We start from the raw sequence: 22,020 nt of genomic DNA, 5'->3' as shown, positions 1-22,020 counted from the left end.
CTTTTAAGCGTTTCAAGACATCCAGCATTTCCTCCTCTGTAATATGGACGTTTTTAAGTGTGTCACCATCTATTCCCCTACATTCTATATCTTCCATATCCTTTTCCACAGTAAATACTGATGCATAATGCTTATTTAGTATTTCCCCCATTTTCTGTGGCTCCACACAAAGGCCACCTTGCTGATCTTTGAGGGCCCCTATTCTCTCCCTAGTTACCCTCTTGCCCTTAATGTATTTGCAAAAACCCTTTGGATTCTCCTTAGCTCTATTTGTCAAAGCTATCTCATGTCCACTATTTGCCCTCCTGATTCCCCTCTTAAGTATACTCCTACTGCCTTTATACTCTTCTAAGGATTCACTCAATCTATCCTGTCTATACCTGACATGTGCTTCCTTCTTTTTCTTAAACAAACCCTCAATTTCTTTAGTCATCCAACATTCCCTATACCTACCAGCCTTTCCTTTCACCCTGACAGGAATATATTGTCTCTGGACTCTCGTTATCTCATTTCTGAAGGCTTCCCATTTTCCAGTTGTTCCTTTACCTGCGAACATCTGCCCCCAATCTGCTTTTGAAAGTTCTTGCCTAATACCATCAAAATTGACCTTTATCCAATTTAGAACTTCAACTTTTAGATCTAGTCTATCCTTTTCCATCACTATTTAAAATCAATAGAATTATGGTCGCTGGCCCCAAAGTGCTCCCCCATTGACACCTCAGACACCTGCCTTGCCTTATTTCCCAAGAGCAGGTGGAAAACTTGACCATCTCTAGTAGGTACATCCATATACTGAATCAGAAAATTTTCTTGTACACACTTTTATATTGAATACACGTGGCAATAAATGTGGTGGCACGGTGGCGAGCACTGCTGCCTCACAGTACCAGAGTCCCAGGTTCGATTCCAGCCTTGGGGAGACTGTCTGTGGGGGTTTCCTCCGGGTGCTCTGGTTTCCTCCCACAATGAATTGGCCATGGTAAATTGCCCTGTTGTGTTAGATGCATTAGTCAGAGGGAAATGGGTTTGGGCAGGTTACTCTTCGGAGGGTCGGTGTGGACTGGTTGGGCCGAAGAGCCTGTTTCCACACTGTATGGAATCTAACCTAATTAACAAACTCCTCTCCATCTAAATCCTTAATACTATGGCAGTCCCAGTCAAATCAGCAAGTATTAAAAAATATTTGTTCACATGAATTGTAACAATCTGTAGATCAGTTACCAATAGTAGTTTATTTGCCAAGCCAGGTCATTTTCCTTTGTGCAGTGCAGTGTAAGCTTACAGCCAGCAGCATGCAGAGGTGGAGGGTCTGAGGCAGGCTGACAACTGACTTGGAATCTCAGTAAATATTTAAGTAATTCAATCAGCTCTGATTTCAGTCGTGCAACAAGGACAGGTGTTTCAGGTGCTGATAGCTGTCCCAGCAGGTTAATTGGAATATAGTTAAGCCAACCTCCCCCCATTCAGGTTTCCATTGCAACATAACCATAAAAGCGTTGGCACTCATTTTAATGTCACATTTGAATCATTTATTGCCATATGCATTCAATATAAAAGTGAAAAGTGTGTGAAAAGTTTATGAATCTAGCAAAATTTTCCATTATTAAAAGAAACGATTCAATCCAAAAATACAGAAGAGAAAACAGTTTTGTTTGGGATTTCTTATTTTTCTTCATGTACTGTTCATCTGTGGCAAGAAAATTCTATAATCAAAAGAAAATGGTTGTGGGAAAGAACTACAGAGATATAGAATCATCCTTTCATTCATTCCAAAAGGAAAGAAAGGAAACAAATACACAGACAGTAAGCAGGAGTAGCAATGCCCTGCTGGATTTTGTTTCATGGTTTTGCTAATATAGCTCCAACATCCCTTGAGACTGAAGGCGATAAGCCAATAGGAATTTTGATTTATTAAGGAGGCTTCTCTTGTCCACATCATGGACTATTAGTGGGTCACGCCCAGCAGATCCCTTTGCATGACTTTACATTTCCCCAGCAGTCCTTCGACTGACTGAACTGGTCCTCACTCTGACCGATTGCCATCCGCACGCCTAACCCCGACCCCACGGCGAACCCCACCCTGCCTCGATTCCTGTCCCCCTTAGTCCATGAACTCCCCACCTACGTTCGGGACACCACCCACACCCTCCACCTCCTTCATGATTTTCGCTTCCCCGGTCCCCAACGCCTTACCTTCACCATGGACATCCAGTCTCTGTACACCTTCATCCCCCATCATGAAGGGCTCAAACCCTCCGCTTCTTCCTTTCCCGCCGTACCAACCAGTACCCTTCCACTGACACCCTCCTTCGACTGAGTGAACTGGTCCTCACTCTGAACTTGCAGAACATTTCAGAGAACACCTCTGGGACACCCGGACCAACCAACCCAACCACCCAGTGGCTCAACACTTCAACTCCCCCTCCCACTCCAACAAGGACATGCAGGTCCTTGGACTCCTCCATCGCCAGACCATAGCAACACGACGGCTGGAGGAAGAGCGCCTCAACCTCTGCCTAGGAACACTCCAACCACAAGGGATGAACTCTGATTTCTCCAGTTTCCACATGTCCCCTCACCTCACCTCACCACCCCCCCCCCCGCCCCCCCCCACTCCGGCTCAGTCCCAACCCTCGAACTCAGCACCACCTTCCTAACCTGCAATCTTCTTCCTGAACTCTCCGCCCCCACCCCCATTCGGACCTATCACCCTCACCTTAACCTCCTTCCACCTATTGCATTTCCAACGCCCCTCCCCCAAGTCCCGCCTCCCTACCTTTTATCTTAGCCTGCTGGACACACATTCCTCATTCCTGAAGAAGGGCTCATGCCAGAAACGTCGATTCTCCTGTTCCTTGGATGCTGCCTGACCTGCTACGCTTTTCCAGCAACACATTTTCACCTTTGACTTTTCTGTCTGGTTTGGGGGTTCTGTGCCCTTATTTTGTCCCATACCTCTTGAGATACCCTAATTCACAGAGGGCTGACTAGCTTGTTAATCTGCATCAGCTGTGGGTCTACTTGGAAACTTCCCTGGTCCCCACCTCAGTTTGCAAAGGGGGTTTCAGATGGCCAATGTGACACCTCGCTCATTCAATTGAGGTTTGGACCTCCTAAATCCTGGTGACACTGCAACGATGCTCATTTGGCCCTGGTTTGTGGTGTACAGGGATGCTGTTCCAGAGAGGACTCATTCCGCGAGTTATCTAGACATTTGCCAGCTTTGGGCACGCAGAGTATACTCAGTCAAATGACAGGGCTCTGGACCAGAGGGCCATCCACCCCCCCCCCCCCCCCCACCCATTGGCCCTACTGTGTTCTATCTCTCTCTCTCTCTCTTTCTCTCTCCAGACTAATTGCACAAGACCCACAGCTTGCCTTTTAGCTCTAGTATTCTGGTCTGGTGTGGCCTACTTTATTGCATCGAGAACACCTTGGCCTCATCCAGCAGATGTATAAAAGGTTGTTTATTAAAAACCCTCCTTTGGGCGTTTCTTCAAAGGCAAGCATTTCTCTTGTCTAGCTCATGGAAACAGTTTGGAAAGCATCTGCTTCACATTCCTGATCGAAGTGCAAGTTGAAAGCAGTTTGTTGCAATAACTGTATATTGGGCTGTGATGATTCTCTCCTCCAAAAACATTCTCAGGCTGCAGGGAGGCCAATTGTAGATTCTTCCAGCAGTATCAGCTGGGATAATTCAAAGGTGCACTGTATTATTACAGGGCAGAGCCACCAGTTGAAAGCAATTAGCTTTTTTTATTGAGCACTTCCGAATTGCTTGTGAGGTGCCTCTAGGTCCAGCTCATAAACACCAAGTATGGCAGCTATTGTCTGATCGTAATCAAGAGACAGTTCAGGAGTCAGCATTGAATAAACCTCATGAGCTTCCCTTGGTTAGCTGACCTCAGACCTACATAATGTCCAGCAATGCCTGTGGCAGGGAGATGCAACACACTGACTTTGGGCCAACACTTGAGTGACCTGACTGGATAGCCCTGGACAAAACATGCCCAGACCGTACTGGTGGTTGCACACTTCCCCAACTGTGCTAGCCCTACTCCCCAGAATAGGAGCTATAGAACTGACCACGACCCAATCCCTGTACACAACCCCCTGCCCCATACCAATGTAAGCGGACACCTGACTCTGGACAATCCCCTGGACTGGCAATGGAGGCTGATCTGAGTTACAGTGCCTGGCTGATGGTTGTCTCCACAGACTTCAGTGAGGATGACACCCTTAAAACTTTAAGATATGGCTGCTTGCTTGCTGCGCACACAGTGTATTTGCCACTTAAGCAGCTGGCACATGGTGCAGATCAAAGACTGATGTAATGAACCAATGTACAGCAAGGTGTACTTTCCCATGACTGAGGACTGCTGAGCAGCAAGGCAAGCTGCCTAGTTTGTCACTTAGCCAACTGTTACGGAATGCAAGGCAAGGCACGGGTGCTGCAATTATCCTGGAGGCACTAAGTGAGCGAGTGCAAAAAGGACAAAGTAATCAGCTTCGAGTTGCAGCCTGAGCCAATCCGCAAACTTGCTCCCTGTCCACGTGCTCAATGCTAGTTGCTGCAGTGGCCTGCAATGTGAGTCTGTACGTTCAGAGTGCACTGCCAGTGTATTGGAGAAGTGCCGAGGTGGTTATGTGAAGCTGGCAGATAGCAAATGCCAATGTCCATGGATAAGTGGTGTGTGCATCTGGTGCCTGAAGATCATGCTTGAGGGTGTAACTTGTGTAACAGAGACCATTCAGAGCAAGTAGGTGAGCTGAATGCACAAGTACTCTGGATTGCATGGTGAGCTTGGTTAGACAGCTGAATACTAATGAGGCGTGTTGGGCCATCAACAAGGTGTTTACCAAGAAATACTCCCCCCTTAACTGGAAACTGGTCACTGCCTCAAGGGACTCACTGCCCTGCTTGTGAACCGTGATGGAACGAGTCTCCCTAAGGCAGAGATGGGCCTCTGATTCTGCCACAAACCTCCCAACAGCCCATATCACTCAGATCCCTGCAAGATTCCACCCTGGGATTCATTGTAATTTACGAGGTTAAATGATAATTTGATCAAAGTTTCCAAAGATATTAAAGGGAACAGGTTGAAAATAAGTTATTGAATTTTAAACTGTGCCTAGTTCTGAGCCAAACCTTTGTATATGAATGAGGAGAGGGGTGGGGTAATTGCCCCTCCCCTTCTCACCTCTTGGGTGACTATAACAAAGATCTATATTTTCTGGAATGAGTACAGGGACTGTCTCTCAAGAGTGCATTTTGTAAAGGTATCATGTAAATATTCCCTTTTTTAAGAAGGCACGTCCACTCCAAGAAAACACCATTCAAAGTAGTTAGGGCATAGTTCTGTACACAAGGTGGTTGCGACTGTTTATATATCCATATTTTGGTTTCAAACATCATCAAAAACCTTCATTTTTTTTTTAACACTAACTTGTAATAAACACTAAAACACTGGCCAAAAACTTACTACTGCCTTAAGGTAAAATGAACTGCATCTAAAATGGAAGAACTGGTACTTCCTTCTCTCTACGCAAAATACTTATTCATCAAATCCCAAACTTTCATGTTCCATTTGAAATTTGTGCATCACAGTTTGTTTTTATGTTTTGTTTTGAGTCATAACAATGTTAGAGGTGTTCAAATAATTAGCCCTTGTTTAGGTACTTACAACTGATTGACAGTTAACTGTCATTGACAAGCAATTTCCTCTTACAGTCTCCAAAGGTTGCCAGTTAAATTCAAAATGTTAAACTAAATTTAAGATGTGCTCACCCATTTCCCAATGAAAAATTCTTACTCTCACCAAATGTTCAACTATTACTTTTGGTTTATCACTCTATTGTGTGTTTTGAATGGTGGTGCATTATACATTCAAAAGTTACCTCAGTGTGACAAAGTCCCTGCTGGGGTGAGGAGCCATGCTGTTCAAGACATACTGAAAAATTTCAGTCTGCTTGTCCAGGGACTCCACAACTTTCCACTGGAGCAGGTCATCATCCCACAGATGGCGCTCTCGTAGTACCCGATTTAGAACTACAGAAGGTGGTGCCTCTACTTCAACGGATATTTTCCACAGACGGAGAGGGTGACCATCACCAACCTACCCAAAAACAAAACAGCTTTTATTATTGGAATCATTAAATTGGACAATTTATAAATTAACATTATAAAATAATTATAGATTAGTGTTTAGTATTCCTGCCTCTGAGCAAGAAGGACGTGTGCTTAAACCCCTTTTGTTAATTAATTATTTTCCATGGGATATGGTCATCACAGGCAAGGCCAGAATTTCCTGCCCATCCCAAAGTACCCTTGATCTGGGTGGCTTACCTGGGATCTCAGCAGGATGTCATGGGTCAACCATAGGGTAGGTCGTGGCCTAATGGTATTATCGCTAAATTATTAATCCAGAGACTCAGCTCATGTTCTGGGGACTGGGTTTGAATCCCACCATGACAAATATGAATTTGTTTGAATTTGAATTCATTTTTAAAATTCTTGAATTCAGAATCTACTGATAACCATGAAATCATTACAAATTGTCACAAAAAAAACCCCATCTGGTTCATTAATGGCCTTCAGGGAAGGAAATCTGCCATCCTCACCTGGTCCAGCCTTTATGTGATTCCAGGCGCACAGCAATGCAGTTGACTCTCAACTGCACTCTGAAAATGGCCTAGGAAGCCATCTAGTTGTATCAATTCCTACAAAGTCTCAAAGAAATGGAACCAGATGGATCAGTTGGCATCATCCTAGGCAGTGGAAACGTCAACAGCAGAAACAGCCATCGAACGCACAGAGTCCTCCTCACTAACACCTGGGGCTTTGCCAAAATTGTCTCACAGACTAGTCAAGCCACAGCTTGATATAGTTATAGTCATGGAATCATACCTTACAGACAATTTCGATCACGATCCCCGGATATGACCTGTCTTGCTGGCAGGGCAGACCCACCAGAGCTGACAGCATAGTGGCATACAGTCAGGAGGGAATTGCTCTGGGAGTCCTCAATATTGACTCGAGACCCCATGAAATCTCATGGCTTCAGATTAAACATGGGCAAGAAAACTTCCTGCTGATTACCACATACCATCCTCCCTCAGCTGATGAATCAGTACTCCACCATGGTGAACAACACAGAGGATGGTAAGGGCACAAAATGTACTCTGGGTGGGAGATTTCAAAGTCCACCACCAACAGTAGCTCAACAGCAGTTCTATAGATCGAACTAGTTGGGTCCTAAAGGATATAGCTGCTAGCTGGGTCTGCAGCAGATGGTGAGGAAACCAAGAGGGAAAAACATACTTGACCTCACACTTACCAAGCTGCCAGCTGCAGATGCATCTGTCCATGACAGTATCTCTAAGAGTGACCATCACATAGTCCTTGTGGCGATGAAGTTCTGCCTTCATGTTGAGAATAACCTCAGTGTTGTGGGGCTCAATCACTGTGCTAAATGGAACGGACTTCAAACAGATCTAGCAACTCAAGGCTGGACATCCATGAGGTGCTGTGGGCCATCAGCAGCAGAACGGTACTCCAGCACAACCTTTAACCCCAAGGTCTGGCATATCCCTACTCAACCATTACCATCAAGCCAGGTGATGAACCCTGGTTCAATGGAAAGTGCAGAATGGCAGGCCAGGAGCAACAGCACCAGGCATGCCTGAGAATGAGGTGTCAACTTGTTGAAGCCATAAAAACAGGGCTACTTGCCAAATGGCATAAGCAGCAAGTGATAGGCAGAGCTAAGCGATCCTAGAGCCAACAGATCAGATCTAAGCTCTGCAGTCCTGTTGCATCCAGCCGTGAAGGGTGGTGAACAACTCACTGGAGGAGGAGGCTCTACAAATATCCCCATTCTCAATGATATGCAGGGCTCTTCCATCAATGCAAAAGATTAGGCTGAAGTTTTCACAACAGTCTTCTGGAAGTGCCAAATGGATAATCCATCTCGGCCTCTTCTAGTGGTTCCCAGCATTGCAGATACCAGTCTTCAACCTATTCGACCCAGTCCACGTGATATCAAGAAAGGTTGGAGACACTGGATACTGCAAAGGCTACGGCCCTGATAACATTCCAGCAATAGTACTGAAGACTTGTGCTCCAGAACTTACCACTCCCCTAGCCAAGCTGTTCCAGTACAATTACAGCACTGATATCTACTCGGCAATGTGGAAAATTGCTTAAGTATATCCTGTACATAAAAATCAGGACAAATCCAACCTGGCAATTACTACCCATCAGTCTACTTTCGGTCATCAGTAAAACGATGGAAGGTGTCATCAACAGTGCTATCAAGCAGCAATAACATGCTCAGTGATACTCTGTTTGGGTTCCGCCAGGGCCACTCAGCTTTTGATCTCATTACAGCCCTGGCCCAAACATGGATAAAAGAGCTGAATTCTGGAGGTGAGGGGAGAGTGAGAGCACTTGACATCAAAGCTGCATTTGAGTGACTGTGGCATCAAGGAGCCCGAGCAAAACTGGGATCAATGGGTATCAGGAGCTAATTCTCTGGTGATTAGAGTCACTTCTGACACATAGGAAGATGGTTGTGGTTGTTGGAGGTCAGTCATCTCTGCAGGAGTTCCTTAGGATAGTGTCCTAGGCCCAACCACCTTCAGCTATTTCAATGATCTTCCTTCCATCTTAAGGTCGGAAGTGGAGATGCTCAGCACCATTTGTGACCCCTCAGACACTGAAGCAGTCCATGTTCAAATGCAACAAGATCTGGACAATATCCAGGCTTGAGCTGACAAGCGGAAGTAACATTCGTGCCACACAAATGCTCGGCTATGATCATCACCAATAAGACACAGCCTAACCATTGAACCTTAACATTCAACTGTGTAACCATTACTGAATTCTCCACTAACAACATCCTGGGGGTTATCATTGACCAGAAACTCAATTGGACTCTCAATATAAACCAAGTCTACAACAGCAGGTCAGAAGCTAAGAATACTTGGTGAGTAATATACCTCCTGACTCCCCATAGCCTGTCCAACACCTACAAGGCACAAGTCAGGAGTGTGATAGAATACTCCCCACTTGCCTGGATAAGTACAGCTCCAACAACACAAGATGTTTAACACCATCCAGGACAAAGCCGCCTGCTTTATTGGTGCTACATCCACAAGTGTCCAGTCTCTCCACCACCTGACACTCAATAGCAGCAGTGCGTACCATCTACAAGATGCACTGCAGAAATTCACCAAGGATCCTCAGACAGCACCTTCCAAATCCATGACCACTTCCATCTAGAAGGACAAGAACAATGGGTATATGGGAACACCACCACCTCAGAGTCCCTTCCAAGCCACTCACCATCCTGACGAGGAAACATATCAATGTGCCTTCAAAATCCTGGCATTCTCACCCCAAAAGGGCATTTTGGGTCAACCCACAGCAGGTGGACTGTAGCTGTTCAAGTCAGTAGCTCACCACCATCTTGTCAAGGCAGCTAGGACCTGGCAAAAAAATGCTGGCCAGCCAGCGGTGCCTACATCCCACAAAAATGAATTTAAAAAACCAGTGCTGGGAATCTGGAGTCACATGTCAGCTAGCCCAGGTAAGGTAGGCAGATTTCCTTCCCAAAAAAAAGGACATTAATGAACAAGATTAGTTTTGATAATTGAATGGTTATCATCATTACTGAGACTAGAATTCAGTTTCAGATTTAACTAATGATATCTTGCAGACTTACAACCAGAACTAGTTTTTTAAAAAGTCCCAGTGAAAGCAGTGAAGGTGGTTGGGAATCCTGGAACTGGGTCTTAGCACCATTTTTATTTTTTTAAGAGCTTGTGTGTCAACCCAACTGTAAGAAAATCTGGAAGTACTGGAGAAACACAATTGATCTGGCAGTAGCTGTGGCACAGTGGCTCAGTGGTTAGTGCATCTCAGTGCCAGGGCCCCAGGTTCGATTCCAGCCTCAGACGACTGTGCGGATTTTGCACATTCTCCCCGTGTCTGCGTGGGTTTCCTCCGGGTGATCCGGTTTCCTCCCACAGTCCAAAGATGTGCAGGTTAGGTAAACTGGTCATGCTAAACTGCCTGTAATGTTCAGGGATGTATAGGTTAGGCGCATTAGTCAGGGGAAATATAAAGTAATAGGATAGGGGAATGGGTCTGGGTGGGTTACTCTTCAGAATGTTGATGTGGACTTGTTGGCTGAATGGCCTGTTTTCACACTGAGCAGAGTGATGTTGGACTCAAAATATTAACTCTGCTTCTCTTTCCACAAACGCTGCTAGACCTGCTGAATTTCTCCAGCACTTTGCTTTTATCTCAGACCCTCCAACATCTATTATTTTGTTTTTATTTATTTACACTGCTGAACATTAAAAATATGAAAAGTGATTAATTGAAAAAAAAATTTAGCAGCATGACAGGGTGGATACCATGAGGATTTTCCCCTGGTGAGGTAATGCTTTACCCGGTGTTAGTCTTGGGAGTAAGGGTCATCCTTATTTAAAGAGATATGAATCTTTGGAATTTTGTACCCATGAGAGCTGAATACTTAAATCACTGAATGCACTCAAGAGAGACTGATACACTCGTTCGTACAAAGGGAGCCAAGGAACATGGGGAGTATAGGAAGGTGACATTGAAGTAAAAGATCAACATGACTTTACAAATTACAGAGGAGGCTTGATGGTCAAATGACTACCAGTGCTTCTATTTCTTAACATCATGCAGTTAGTGGGGCAACTTGGGTGTTGCATTTCCAACATGAAGACATGGATACATTTTTAAAAAAAGTTATTAAATTTTACAACACTTTGGGACATCCCGATGTTGCGTTGGATGTTAAAGAAATGCTATTTTTTATTTCAAGTCAGAATACCACCAGTTGTGAGCTTCACTATGAATGTGTCATTGATACTTATACTCATTCTGCATACTTCAGTAAAACAGAAAATCAAAAACAAGAATACTTGACAAGTTTTACAAGCAATATAAAAGAGAATAAAATGCTGAAATACATGACACATCAGTCAAACTTCTTTAAAAGAGAAAAGCAAAGGATGTGGCATTTCTACTGAAGGGAACACACCCAAACCAATAAACCTCGCCATTTCTTTTTACAGATGCTGACTGATCTGTCGTTGGCTGGGACAGGAAATTCTGCATTTGTTAAAATGCAGTTAAAAACTGAAAATTATTATTATGTTTCATGACATTGGGAGAACTTTTAAAATAAATTTCTCAATTGTTATTTCAACATGCATATAAAATCTGAATTTTGGAGTTGTATGATATAAGATCTCAGTCAGCCAGTAACAGCAAACTTAAGTGAAGTGAATAATCTGAGGCTGAGAATTGGAAAACAGTTTCTTCTGGACAGATACCTGCACTTCACCAATTGTAGGAAGAATCCATCTGCCTCTCTTGCAGTTTGGAAGAGGGATCTGCGTCCAAGACACCATTTTATATTCTCCAAAAAGTGTTTGTTTGTTTTTATTTCCTGTACTAGTTTATCCTCATTAACAAAAAGGTGGTTTAAACAGACATTTGTCCAATAACCCTGCATTTAGGTTATCGCATTAGATGTTCTGTATCACTGATTATTAATGACTGACAGAACAGAAAATAAACAAGTTGCTTGTAAACTTTGATGGCTGGCTGTCAAGAGTCAAACTAGAGTGATGCACTTTAATGCAATCTTCTCTTCTCAGAAATGGCAGCTTTTTCTCCTTTGTAGTACTCAAAGAAAGAAATCAAGTCTCTTGTACAGGATAATTATAAAGAATATTTTTGGACATTCCACTTTTAACCAATGCATTAAGTAACATTTATGTATGCCACCAGAGCTTTCTTTACATATTTTAGTATCTTATTTGCAACCACTACCAGTTGCTGACAATTTTATTGACATTAACACTGATGAAATGTCATTCCAGTCGGTAGTGAGAAACACAATCTTGTCAACAGAATAGAATTTTAAAATTATTGAATTTTAAGATATATTTTGTACAAGGTTTATATTGTTCATCATTGAAATGATAGGAATACATAAGTTTCAAACAAAAATTATCCAAACTTTCAAATACGGCATAAGCACTTATGTATGAGCTTACCTTTTTGTAAGCAAGTTCAGTGTTATCAGGGCATGGACATGAAACCCAGCTCTTAAATTTCTCCCTGGATTCTTTCTGAAGGTTCTGGATTAGATTCTCCAGGTAAGTCTGATAATTTGCCCCTTCATCTTCCAGTTGCTTTCCGAGTTCCTCCAGTGTCAGCGGATGGGCATCGGCCTCAATGTAAGAGTTCCGGGACTGCATCATCATATCTTGAGGGATCTGTTCAGAGTGGTGGATAATTGGATAAAGGTAAGCCACAGACACTGAAAAGTAGCTTCACAATAACAGTTGGGCATATCACTGTGATCCAGCTGGATCCCCAGACTCTAAAGAAAGCGCTCCAGATTTTCAGCTTTTAGTAACAATTGAATTTTGTACTGCAAAATTGTATTAAAATCTTAAAACGAAACAGTAAATCCAATTTTATCCAAGTACCTGATGAACTGACCACTGCTTGGGCGTGTGCTTGCATTTACATTTGAAACCAATTAACTACGAATTAATAAGAACTACCAAAGATACTTGCAAGTGGCTGGTACTGCTGTAATTCACTGTAATCAGTTCTGTGGTTCAAACAAAGCTATGTGCTTTCACATTATTTGAATCCAGCTTAGAACAGGAGGCTGCAGGGGTGAAGATGAGGATGTTAAAGCTTGAAGCCAGTAAAATTATCAACGGTTCTCCAGATAAGTCACCACGGAAAATTTTGTTCACAGTTTATCCAGGCTTCCCAAAGTTCTGACGGCCAATCAAAACAACTCCTGAATAAATTATTGACACCACTGTTTGTCATTACATGCAAATTCCATTTGCTCTTTAATGGCCTTTTATATTTGAAAACACCAATGTTGATGTCTTGCGAGCTTAAACATCTTAATCCTTTGGCTGTTCCACATCAAGTTTTCCACCAAGCCATCATTTCTTCTTTAAAACTAATTATCAATGGAAAGAATAATGTGTTCTCTCACATCTACTGACTTTGAATCCCATTAGTCTCTTTTCAGCTCATTTAAAGCAGGTCAGGAGCCACTGCAGAGCTTCTCACAGGCTGTGGGTGGAGGTTCCAACTGGGATTGCCAGCCAACATTTTAGAGTCAGAGACAGCAATACCTGCTGTGGCGGCCCAAATGCTAACAGTTGTGTAGACTTTTAAAAACTGTGGGCATGGCTTAACTGCCCTAGTCCTGGAGACTGAAATTTGTCCTAATAAAAATAATGGAAAGGGTGGTTGCTTTATAATTTTGACTAAAAGCTTTCCCCCACTCTCACTGCTCGTAGGTCTTTTAACCCTTCCTTATACATACCCCCATGCAAAACGTATCTCCCCACTTTGATAGGCTTCCCATCCCCACTTCCATAGGTCTCGGGTCCCAGCAACTTGCAAGCACCAGAATGGAGTCACAGTGGGAATAAGTTTGAGAAAAACATATAGGGCATCTCAGCATGGAACTGAAACAAAATAGAAATTGCTGGAAAAGCTCAACAGGTCTGGCAGCATCTGTGGAGAAAAATCAGAGTTATTGTTTCAGATTCAGTGACCCTTCTTCAGGGTAAAACTACCTCTACTGACCTGCAAAGCTATGGTAAAATAAGCAAGATATAGACCAACAGATCCATTGGGATGGAGGCAACTTCTTCAGTTGAGTAAGCTCAGCCAACAGCACAGTTTCCCTATCTGTGGAGATCTCCAGTAAATTGGCAGTCTCCAAACATGACTTGGGACCAGCCACAAAATGTGAGGGAGATTAAAATTTCCACTAACCAGCAATTGACTGACCACCTCAGGATCCAATTCGGACTGTGCCCCTTCAAAAGATCTCCAGTGGTGAGAATACATCAGAGAGTGTCATCCTCAAGTGGCTTGCTACCTATTTTCAATATTTTACCAGCTTCCAAGTCTGTTATCATGACTATGGTAACAATTCAGCCATAGCAGTCTCAGACTTACTCTAGCCACCCCAAGAAATTGCATTTAACTTCCAAATGCCAGAATTAGTTCATGGTTAAATTTGTTTTGTCACAGTTAGTTTTGGATCTCAAACTTCCTTAGTTGTGTGATACCTTGTCAAAAGGTCTTCTGACAGCAATGTACCAATAATATTTTGCCCCAAATTCACCATAACTGTCATCTCTTCCAAGAGTTCTACGCCCTTGGTTGAGATCAGCTAAGACAGCTCAAATTGAGTTTGAAGCAGATCACGTTATAGGAATGGAAATTTGGTAACTTTGCAGTTTGAGGAGAAAGTGAGGACTGCAGATGCTGGAGATCAGAGCTGAAAATGTGTTGCTGTAAAAGCGCAGCAGGTCAGGCAGGGCTTATGCCTGAAACGTCGATTCTCCTGTTCCTTGGATGCTGCCTGAACTGCTGTGCTTTTCCAGCAACACATTTTTAACATTGCAGTTTATCAATTTTATTTATTCTGATGGTCATGCAATAATAATATAATTATAAAACAATTCTCTAAATCATCGTAGATTGATGTTCTTTTGTTTAGTTGCTCAACAGTAGCTCACCTGAAAAATTTTGTTGCATTCTATGATCATCTGGGCCAGTCCCTGTGTAGCTGCAAGGTTCTCATTCAAATCTTTCTGATCAGGTTTTCCTGTTGCGTATTTACGATGCATTACCCTATTGTAAATCAGCAGGAAAAGGCTGGTTAGTTGTTGACTTTAATCTGAAAGCATTAGGCGCACACACACAAGCAAGGTCTCAAGGTGACAGAAGCTACTTTTTACAATTCCTGATAATAGTGCTAAAATATTGTTTGTCCTTCTGGTTATCTGTTGGGTGAATTACTCTGCTTTCTGATGAACAATCACCGATTCTTTTAACTTTGTTTCTCTCCAGAAATGCTGTTTGTATTTTAACTACTTGACTCTACTTTTGTTATACACACTTGCTAACTGGAAAACAATTCATGGTGTCAGATGATGCTATAGTTTGGGATAGCAACACTGCTTTAATTTTGGACCATCGCCTAAATTATAAAATGTTTCTGAAATGATTTATTAATACACAGAATTGGAATGGTTATGTTGACAGTTTCAGTGCAGTCACTTCTAACAGCTACACATATGCATACCTGCATAAATTTTTCCCCAATTTGCTCAGCCCCCCTTAACAGTGGGAAATTGCTGTAGATAGCGCAAAACAAATTAAACATAAAAGGCTGTCTAGAGACCTCCAAAAAGGTTAATTGAGTGGAAATGCCAGGATATTAATTTGATGTCACATAATGGATGCATTTATCTATATTTTTTACCTGGAAAGTAAATATACTTAAGCTCACTGAATTGGTAGTCAGTGAGGAAGAAATTAAAACAGCCAAATTTAGCAGTGCTTGGTTAAGAAATGTTAAATCACATTCACATCCAAAAGCAAACACAAAGAAATAAAACAGGATTTAAACCACCTTATATCTTAGGCTCTAAATTTGGCTTTATATTAATCAAAGTCAAATTAGATTATTCTAAACAAAATCTTGGGAACTGACCTATTCTTATGATGCATTTTGTTAAATCCACTTATTAATTCATTAATTGCTAAGTGCTTTTTGATGACTTCAATCAGATGGAGCACCAACCTTTTATAGTTATTTTTACAAACATTATGCATTAACTGTGCTGTAGCCCTCCCACCTTATTGTTAGACAATAGACAATTGTTGCTAATAACAACTCAATATCGTGGCGGGGTGATGCTGGAATAGGTGGCGATGGCACTGGACCTATGAGCTGGAGGTCCAGGTTAGTGTTCTGGGACAAAAATTTCTGAAGAAACTCGGCAGGTCTGCCAGCATCTGTGGAAAGAAAGCAGAATCAATGATTCAGGTCTGGGGACCGTTCAGTTTCTGGACCTGAAACATTAATTCTACCATCTCTTCACAGATGCTGCGATATCCACCGAGTTTCACCAGCAATTGCTATTTCAGATTTCTAGCATTTGCCCGGTAGCGACTCCATGTTGTGGAATTCTTCGATTTTTTTGTTTAGTGCTCTGGGACATGGGTTCAAAAACCACCATGGTAGCTGGTGAAATTTAAACTCAAAGAATATCTGGAATTGAAAGCTTGCCTTAGTAATGGGAACCACTGCAGCTAATAATAGTTAGCTTGCCCTTCAGGTAAGGAAATCTATATAGTTCTTCAGGTCAGGCAGCAACCCAGGAGCGGGAAAAATCAATGTTTCAGGCAAAAGCCCTTCATCAGCCCCAAAATATCAATTTCCCTGCTCCTGGGATGCTGCTTGACCTGCTGTGCTTTTCCAGCATCACACTCTCAACTCTGATCTCCAGCATCTGTAGACCTCACTGTCTCCAAATCTATAGTTCTTACCTAGTCTGGCTAACATGCAATTCCAGCACAACAGTATCATGACCAACTCTTAACTGTTTTGTCTGGGAAGTCACACTGTTCAAGGGCAGTTAGGGATGGACAACAAATACTGGCATTGACAGAGACATCCACAGGAAAAACAGATCAAAAAGAAATTTTAGAAACACATAGGTTTAAAGGACAGACCATAGATTTTTTGTTATTCATTCATGGGATCTGGGTATCGCTGGCTGGGTCAGAATTTGACCATCTCTAACTGCCCTTGAGAAACCATGGTGAACTAGAATGGCTACAATCCATTTGGTATAGGTACACCTTCAATGCTGGTAGAGTTTGTTCCAGGACTTTGACCCACATTTGTCTCAATCGTCCTTTAGGACATTTAACGCCATCAGTTCTGTTACTTTCACCAGTGGATTTTGCTGAAGGAGAATATGGTGGAAGCAGTGTATGTAGATTACCTGTAGGCAATCAATTGGATGTCTCGTGATTTGAAAGTTTACATAATGAGATGAATTTGAGTATCATGCTGAGCAGCAAAGTTGTATAACCCAAAGCTCATGCCAGTTATAAATTTGTTTTCTCTACATAAACATGTTTTGCATTTAGCATTAGCCGAATGGAAAGATAAGTGACAACAGAAAATTTAATGACGGTCAATTTTGTTCAGATTCAGACCCTTTGTTTCTTTGCCTCCCAAGGTTTATTTTCTCATTCTTGTCCATATTAAATTTTAACTGTCAATTTTGGTGGGTTTCATGGAGAGATTCTCTCCATAACCCCTAGCGGGGTTCACACCATCTTCCCAAATTCACCTCATTGCCTACGCACCATGTCCCTGTGTTGCTCTACTCGGCAGCAGTACCAACCACTGTTGGGGTCTTTGGAGAATCTTGGCACCACCTTTAGAGCCTGCCTATACACGTAATCAAGGGCTGGCAGACTGTGGGTGCCATGGCATGGGTTCTGTCGAATGCTTCAGACATATTGGACAGAGGGAAATTGGCACTCCATTTTGCTGACATTGACCTGGCAGGTCCTGGTAGCTTGTGTGCAGCTGTTGCCTATGGAGCATGTTTGGAAATGTCCAAAAAAAAGAGAAGAGAAGACTGCAGGAGGAAGGGGTGAGCTGGAACTGCCAGGTAACTACTCTGACTTTCACATCAGGAATCATCATCTAGTTTTATCCAGGTGGTGAGAGAATGGGAAACTGCAGATCAATGCATTGAGATGATATAATAATGGGAAACTGCAGATCAATGCATTGAGATGATGTAATAATGAGGATGTTAATGCATGCTAATACATCCTAACAGGCTCCTTGCAGCTTACTAGCAAGAATCCTGGCTCACCATTCAAAAGTTAGTTGAACATGGTATTTTTTTTTTGCTCTAGACATTAAGAACACCTTGCTGGTCACCTGATGTGATTTTCACCAATTGCTGCAATTAAGAGAAACAAATAGGGGCGACACGGTGGCTCAGTGGTTAGCATTGCTACCTCACAGCACCAGGGTCTCAGGTTCGATTCCAGCCTTGGGCGACTGTCTGTGTGGAGTTTGCACATTCTCCCAGTGTCTGCGCGGGTTTCCTCCGGGTGCTTCGGTTTCCTCCCACAGTCCAAAGACATGCAGGTCAGGTGAATTGGCTATGCTAAAAATTGCCCATAGTGTTAGGTGTATTAGTCAGAGGGAAATGGATCTGGGTGGGTTACTCTTCAGAGGGTTGGTGTGGACTGGTTGGGCTGAAGGGCCTGTTTCCACACTGAAGGGAATCTAAATCTAAAAAAAAAATAGATAAGGCCCCATGAGGGGGATGTAATTAACAGCACAAATCATGGTGGCTTTTTAGAAAAGATTGCTTAGGCCAAATTTAAAATATTACGAGCAGTTTTGGGAAGCTGATAATAAAAGACTGTAAAAAGAGTATTAATCTGCCAGGATATTGTCTATGAGGGGTTATCAATTCGTAGATTCTAAAAGAACAATGAAAGATAATAGGAGCAATTTCTTCACTTATCAGGCTGAGAGAGCCTACCATATACTGCCACAGGGAGCAGATTATATAGAAGTTATTTCAACTTTCAAAAGGAAAATTGGATAAACATTTGGGAAAAAAAATGTCTATGGGTAAGAACAGTTCCCTCTAGCAAAGAATTGTCACAGACAAAATATAATGGCCTCTGTGTATTCAACTTTATGATTCTAACTGGATCAAGCTTTGCTATTCCAGATCAAAAATCATCAAAAAAAGATTCAGACTTGAAAAGCACCGACTCAGGATTAGAACTACAGAAACAATACGGGATTTGAAATATGGCAGAATACTTTATTTATTAGTTTTTAAAATCAATGGTATATTGATTATAAAATATTATAAATATTATAAAATCACTATAGGTTTAGTTCAGGATCGGAACTTTGTTGGCTGGCAGTGCTGTTAAATTATTTTGAACCTCTGCTACCCATAAATATGGTCAAAACAAGTCAATTGCTAATTATACTGTTCGGTTGGAATCATAATACCCAGGAAGCAAGAGGCCTACCTTGGGGAGGAGGAGCCTTTCTTCATTAAATTCAGGTGGAAGAGGGAGGGTGCCAAACAAACGGCAAGGTTCATGGGAGTCATCTGATTTTCTGTTACAGAAGTCACGTCACTAAGGAAACAAAGAAGGGTTTGCAGAACTTCACGGTTTTCATCCGACATCAGCATGCTGGCTGCCTGCACTGCCTGTAGCCGCTGCTCCCTGGGAACATCTGCACATCACAGTGCAACAGACAGTTATAAAACACATCAACAAAAGAAGTTAGATACTTTAATGTTCAAAATCATTTGCATTTGATAGATCACTGAGCCTACATCTTAAATTTATTTTTTTCAAAAAAGACTGAAGATTCCATAATCCATGTTTAGTCATTTTTGCATCCAATATTATACAGTCAGATGTACAGCATGGAAACCACCCTTCGGTCCAACTCATCCATGCCGACCAGATATCCCAACCTAATCTAGTCCCATTTGCCAGCACCCGGCCCATATTCCTCTAAACCTTTCATATACATAGACCCATCTAGATGCCTTCTAAATGCTGTAATTGTACCAGCCTCCTCCACTTCCTCTGGCAGCTCATTCCATACACGCACCACCTTCTGCTGAAAACAATGCCCCTTAGGTCCCTTCTATATCTTTCCACTCTCAGCCTAAACCTATGCCCTCTTGTTCTGGACTCCCCCAACCCAGGGAAAAGACTTTGTCTATTTATCCTATCCATGCCCCTCATGATTTTATAAACCTCTGAGGTCATCTCTCAGCCTCCGATACTCCAGGGAAAAAACAGCCTCAGCCTATTCAACCTCCCCTTATAACTCAAATCCTCCAACCCTGGCAACATTCTTGTAAATCTTTTCTGAACCCTTTCAAGTTTCACAACATCTTTCCGATAGGAAGGAGACCAGAACTACACGCAATATTCCAATAGTGGCCTAACCAATGTCTTGTACAGCCACAACATGACCTCCCAACACCTACACTCAATGCTCTGACCAATAAAGGAAAGCATACCAAATGCCTTCTTCACTATCCTATCTACCTGTGACTCCACTTTCAAGGAGCTATGAAGCTGCACTCCAAGGTCTCTTTGCTCAGCAACACTTCCTAGGACCTTACCATTAAGGTGTAAAACTCCTGGTAAGATTTGCTTTCTCAAAACGTGCACCTCGCATTTATTTAAACTCCATCTGCCACTCCTCAGCCCATTACCTCTAACAATAATCCTATACCTAGTCGCTGAACTAGCCTCTAGCTTTAATTGTAAAGCCAAAAACCACACAACATCAGGTTACAGTCTAACAGGTTTTCAGAGTGAGACTCCTTCATCAGGCAGCTTTGGAGCAAGATCACAAGACACAGGATTTATAACAAAAGATCTGAGTGTCATGCTACTGAAACGATATATTGAACAAACCTCGATTGCTGGTAAGTCTTTGATCTTTTAGAATGGGTCGCAAGTTTCAGTTCATTAACATTAAAATCCCAGAACTTCTTTTAAGTCATATTCTCGAGATAAGTTAAGGTTTTATTAAAAAAACGTGACATCTCAGCTCAGACAGTGCATTAAAGGTGAGGTTAGGTTCTGTCTTTATCCCAATCTAGAGTCAGACTGGTTCCATTTCCAAAGTAGGAATTTGTAAACTGTTACATGGATTAACTGCTTGTATGGACAGCTCGCAGATTGTATGCTTTCTGAGCAAAATAGAATGGGTCAGCGGTCAGGAAATTTCGGCCTCAGATCTTTGGGTGACCATCCTCCAAGGTGGACTTTGGGATATGCAACAATACAGAGTGGCCGATAGCACTCTGAGCAGAGGCCGATAGCCAAGTACCCATAGGGAGGGCCTCAATTGGGACCTTGGGTTCATGTCACATTACAGGTGACCCCACTACACTATACACTCTCAATCACAAGCATACATTCTTACATACTCACACTCACTCAGACCCACCCCTCTCACACACACATACAACCAACACACTCACACCCACACTCTCTCACAGACTTATACTCTGTCGCACTCACGCACACAAACTACCAAGCACACACACATGCAAAACACCTCACATATAAATTTATGGAGTGAATTTGCATAATTGTATTTGCAGAGACATTCTATTTTTGCTCAAAAAGCATACAACCTGCAGGAAGTCAATCCATGTAATGTTTTATAAATTCCTACTTTCGAAATAGAACCGGTCTGGCTCAAGATTAGGATACAGACAGACTAGCCTCACACTTTTAATGCATTGTCTGAGCTCAGATGTCACCTTAAGTTATCTCGAGAATGTGACTCGGGATTTATATATTAGTGAACTGCAACTTGTAACCCATTCTAAAAGAAGAAAGACTTAACAGCAATTTTGGCTTGTTCAATATATCGTTTCATTTGCATGATAGTGTAAGCTTTCGCTATAAATTCTGTCTCTTATGATCCTGCTGCACAGCTACCTGAAGGAGCAACACTCTGAAAGCTAGTGCTTCCAAATAAACCTGTTGGACTATAACCTGGTATTGTATGATTTTTAACTTTGTCCACTCCAGTCCAACACTGGCATCTCTACATCATGGCCTTAATAATAAAGGACACAAGTAGATAATCTATGGCATTTTTCAAGACACAATAATCCAACCTTCACTTTTGCAGATAAGAGATCAAGAATTCAACTGTTATTGGAGGATCGGTTTAGAAATCCCTATTTTGTTTTAATTAAGTCAGGATGTCAGCATCTTTAGTTTTGGATCACCCCCTTCCCCCCCACCCAGCCTAGGAAAAATACCATTGTTATTCACCCTCTCAATGCCCTTCATGATTTTATAAACCTGTAGAAAAAGGTCAGTCTCGGGGAGAAAAACCACAGCCTATTCAGTCTCTCCCAATATCTCAAACCCTCCATTCCCAATAGTATCCTTGTAATTTTTTTCTGCACCTTCTCAAGTTTAACAACATCCTTCCTATAGAAAGGTGACCAGATTGTGATATGCCTTGCAGTATTCCTTCTTGAACTGCTGTAATCCACTTGCTGTAGAAA

At 42.3% G+C, this 22,020-nt stretch overlaps 1 protein-coding gene across 5 annotated transcripts in view; it reads right to left on the bottom strand.

The window, feature by feature from the left end:
• Positions 1-22,020, bottom strand: part of stard13b (StAR related lipid transfer domain containing 13b) — a 514,228-nt gene that overhangs the window by 7,914 nt on the left and 484,294 nt on the right. For all 5 annotated transcript variants that reach the window (XM_072577224.1, XM_072577226.1, XM_072577229.1 and 2 more), the window contains 4 exons: positions 18,983-19,193; positions 14,620-14,734; positions 12,103-12,324; positions 5,899-6,116 (listed from right to left, as the gene is read on the bottom strand). In XM_072577224.1, the coding sequence (XP_072433325.1) occupies positions 5,899-6,116; positions 12,103-12,324; positions 14,620-14,734; positions 18,983-19,193 (766 nt within the window). The remainder of the gene's footprint in view (positions 1-5,898; positions 6,117-12,102; positions 12,325-14,619; positions 14,735-18,982; positions 19,194-22,020) is intronic.

Source organism: Chiloscyllium punctatum, chromosome 9 (genome assembly GCF_047496795.1).
Source record: "Chiloscyllium punctatum isolate Juve2018m chromosome 9, sChiPun1.3, whole genome shotgun sequence".
NCBI lineage: Eukaryota > Metazoa > Chordata > Chondrichthyes > Orectolobiformes > Hemiscylliidae > Chiloscyllium > Chiloscyllium punctatum.
This window is presented reverse-complemented; position numbering and strand designations above follow the sequence as displayed.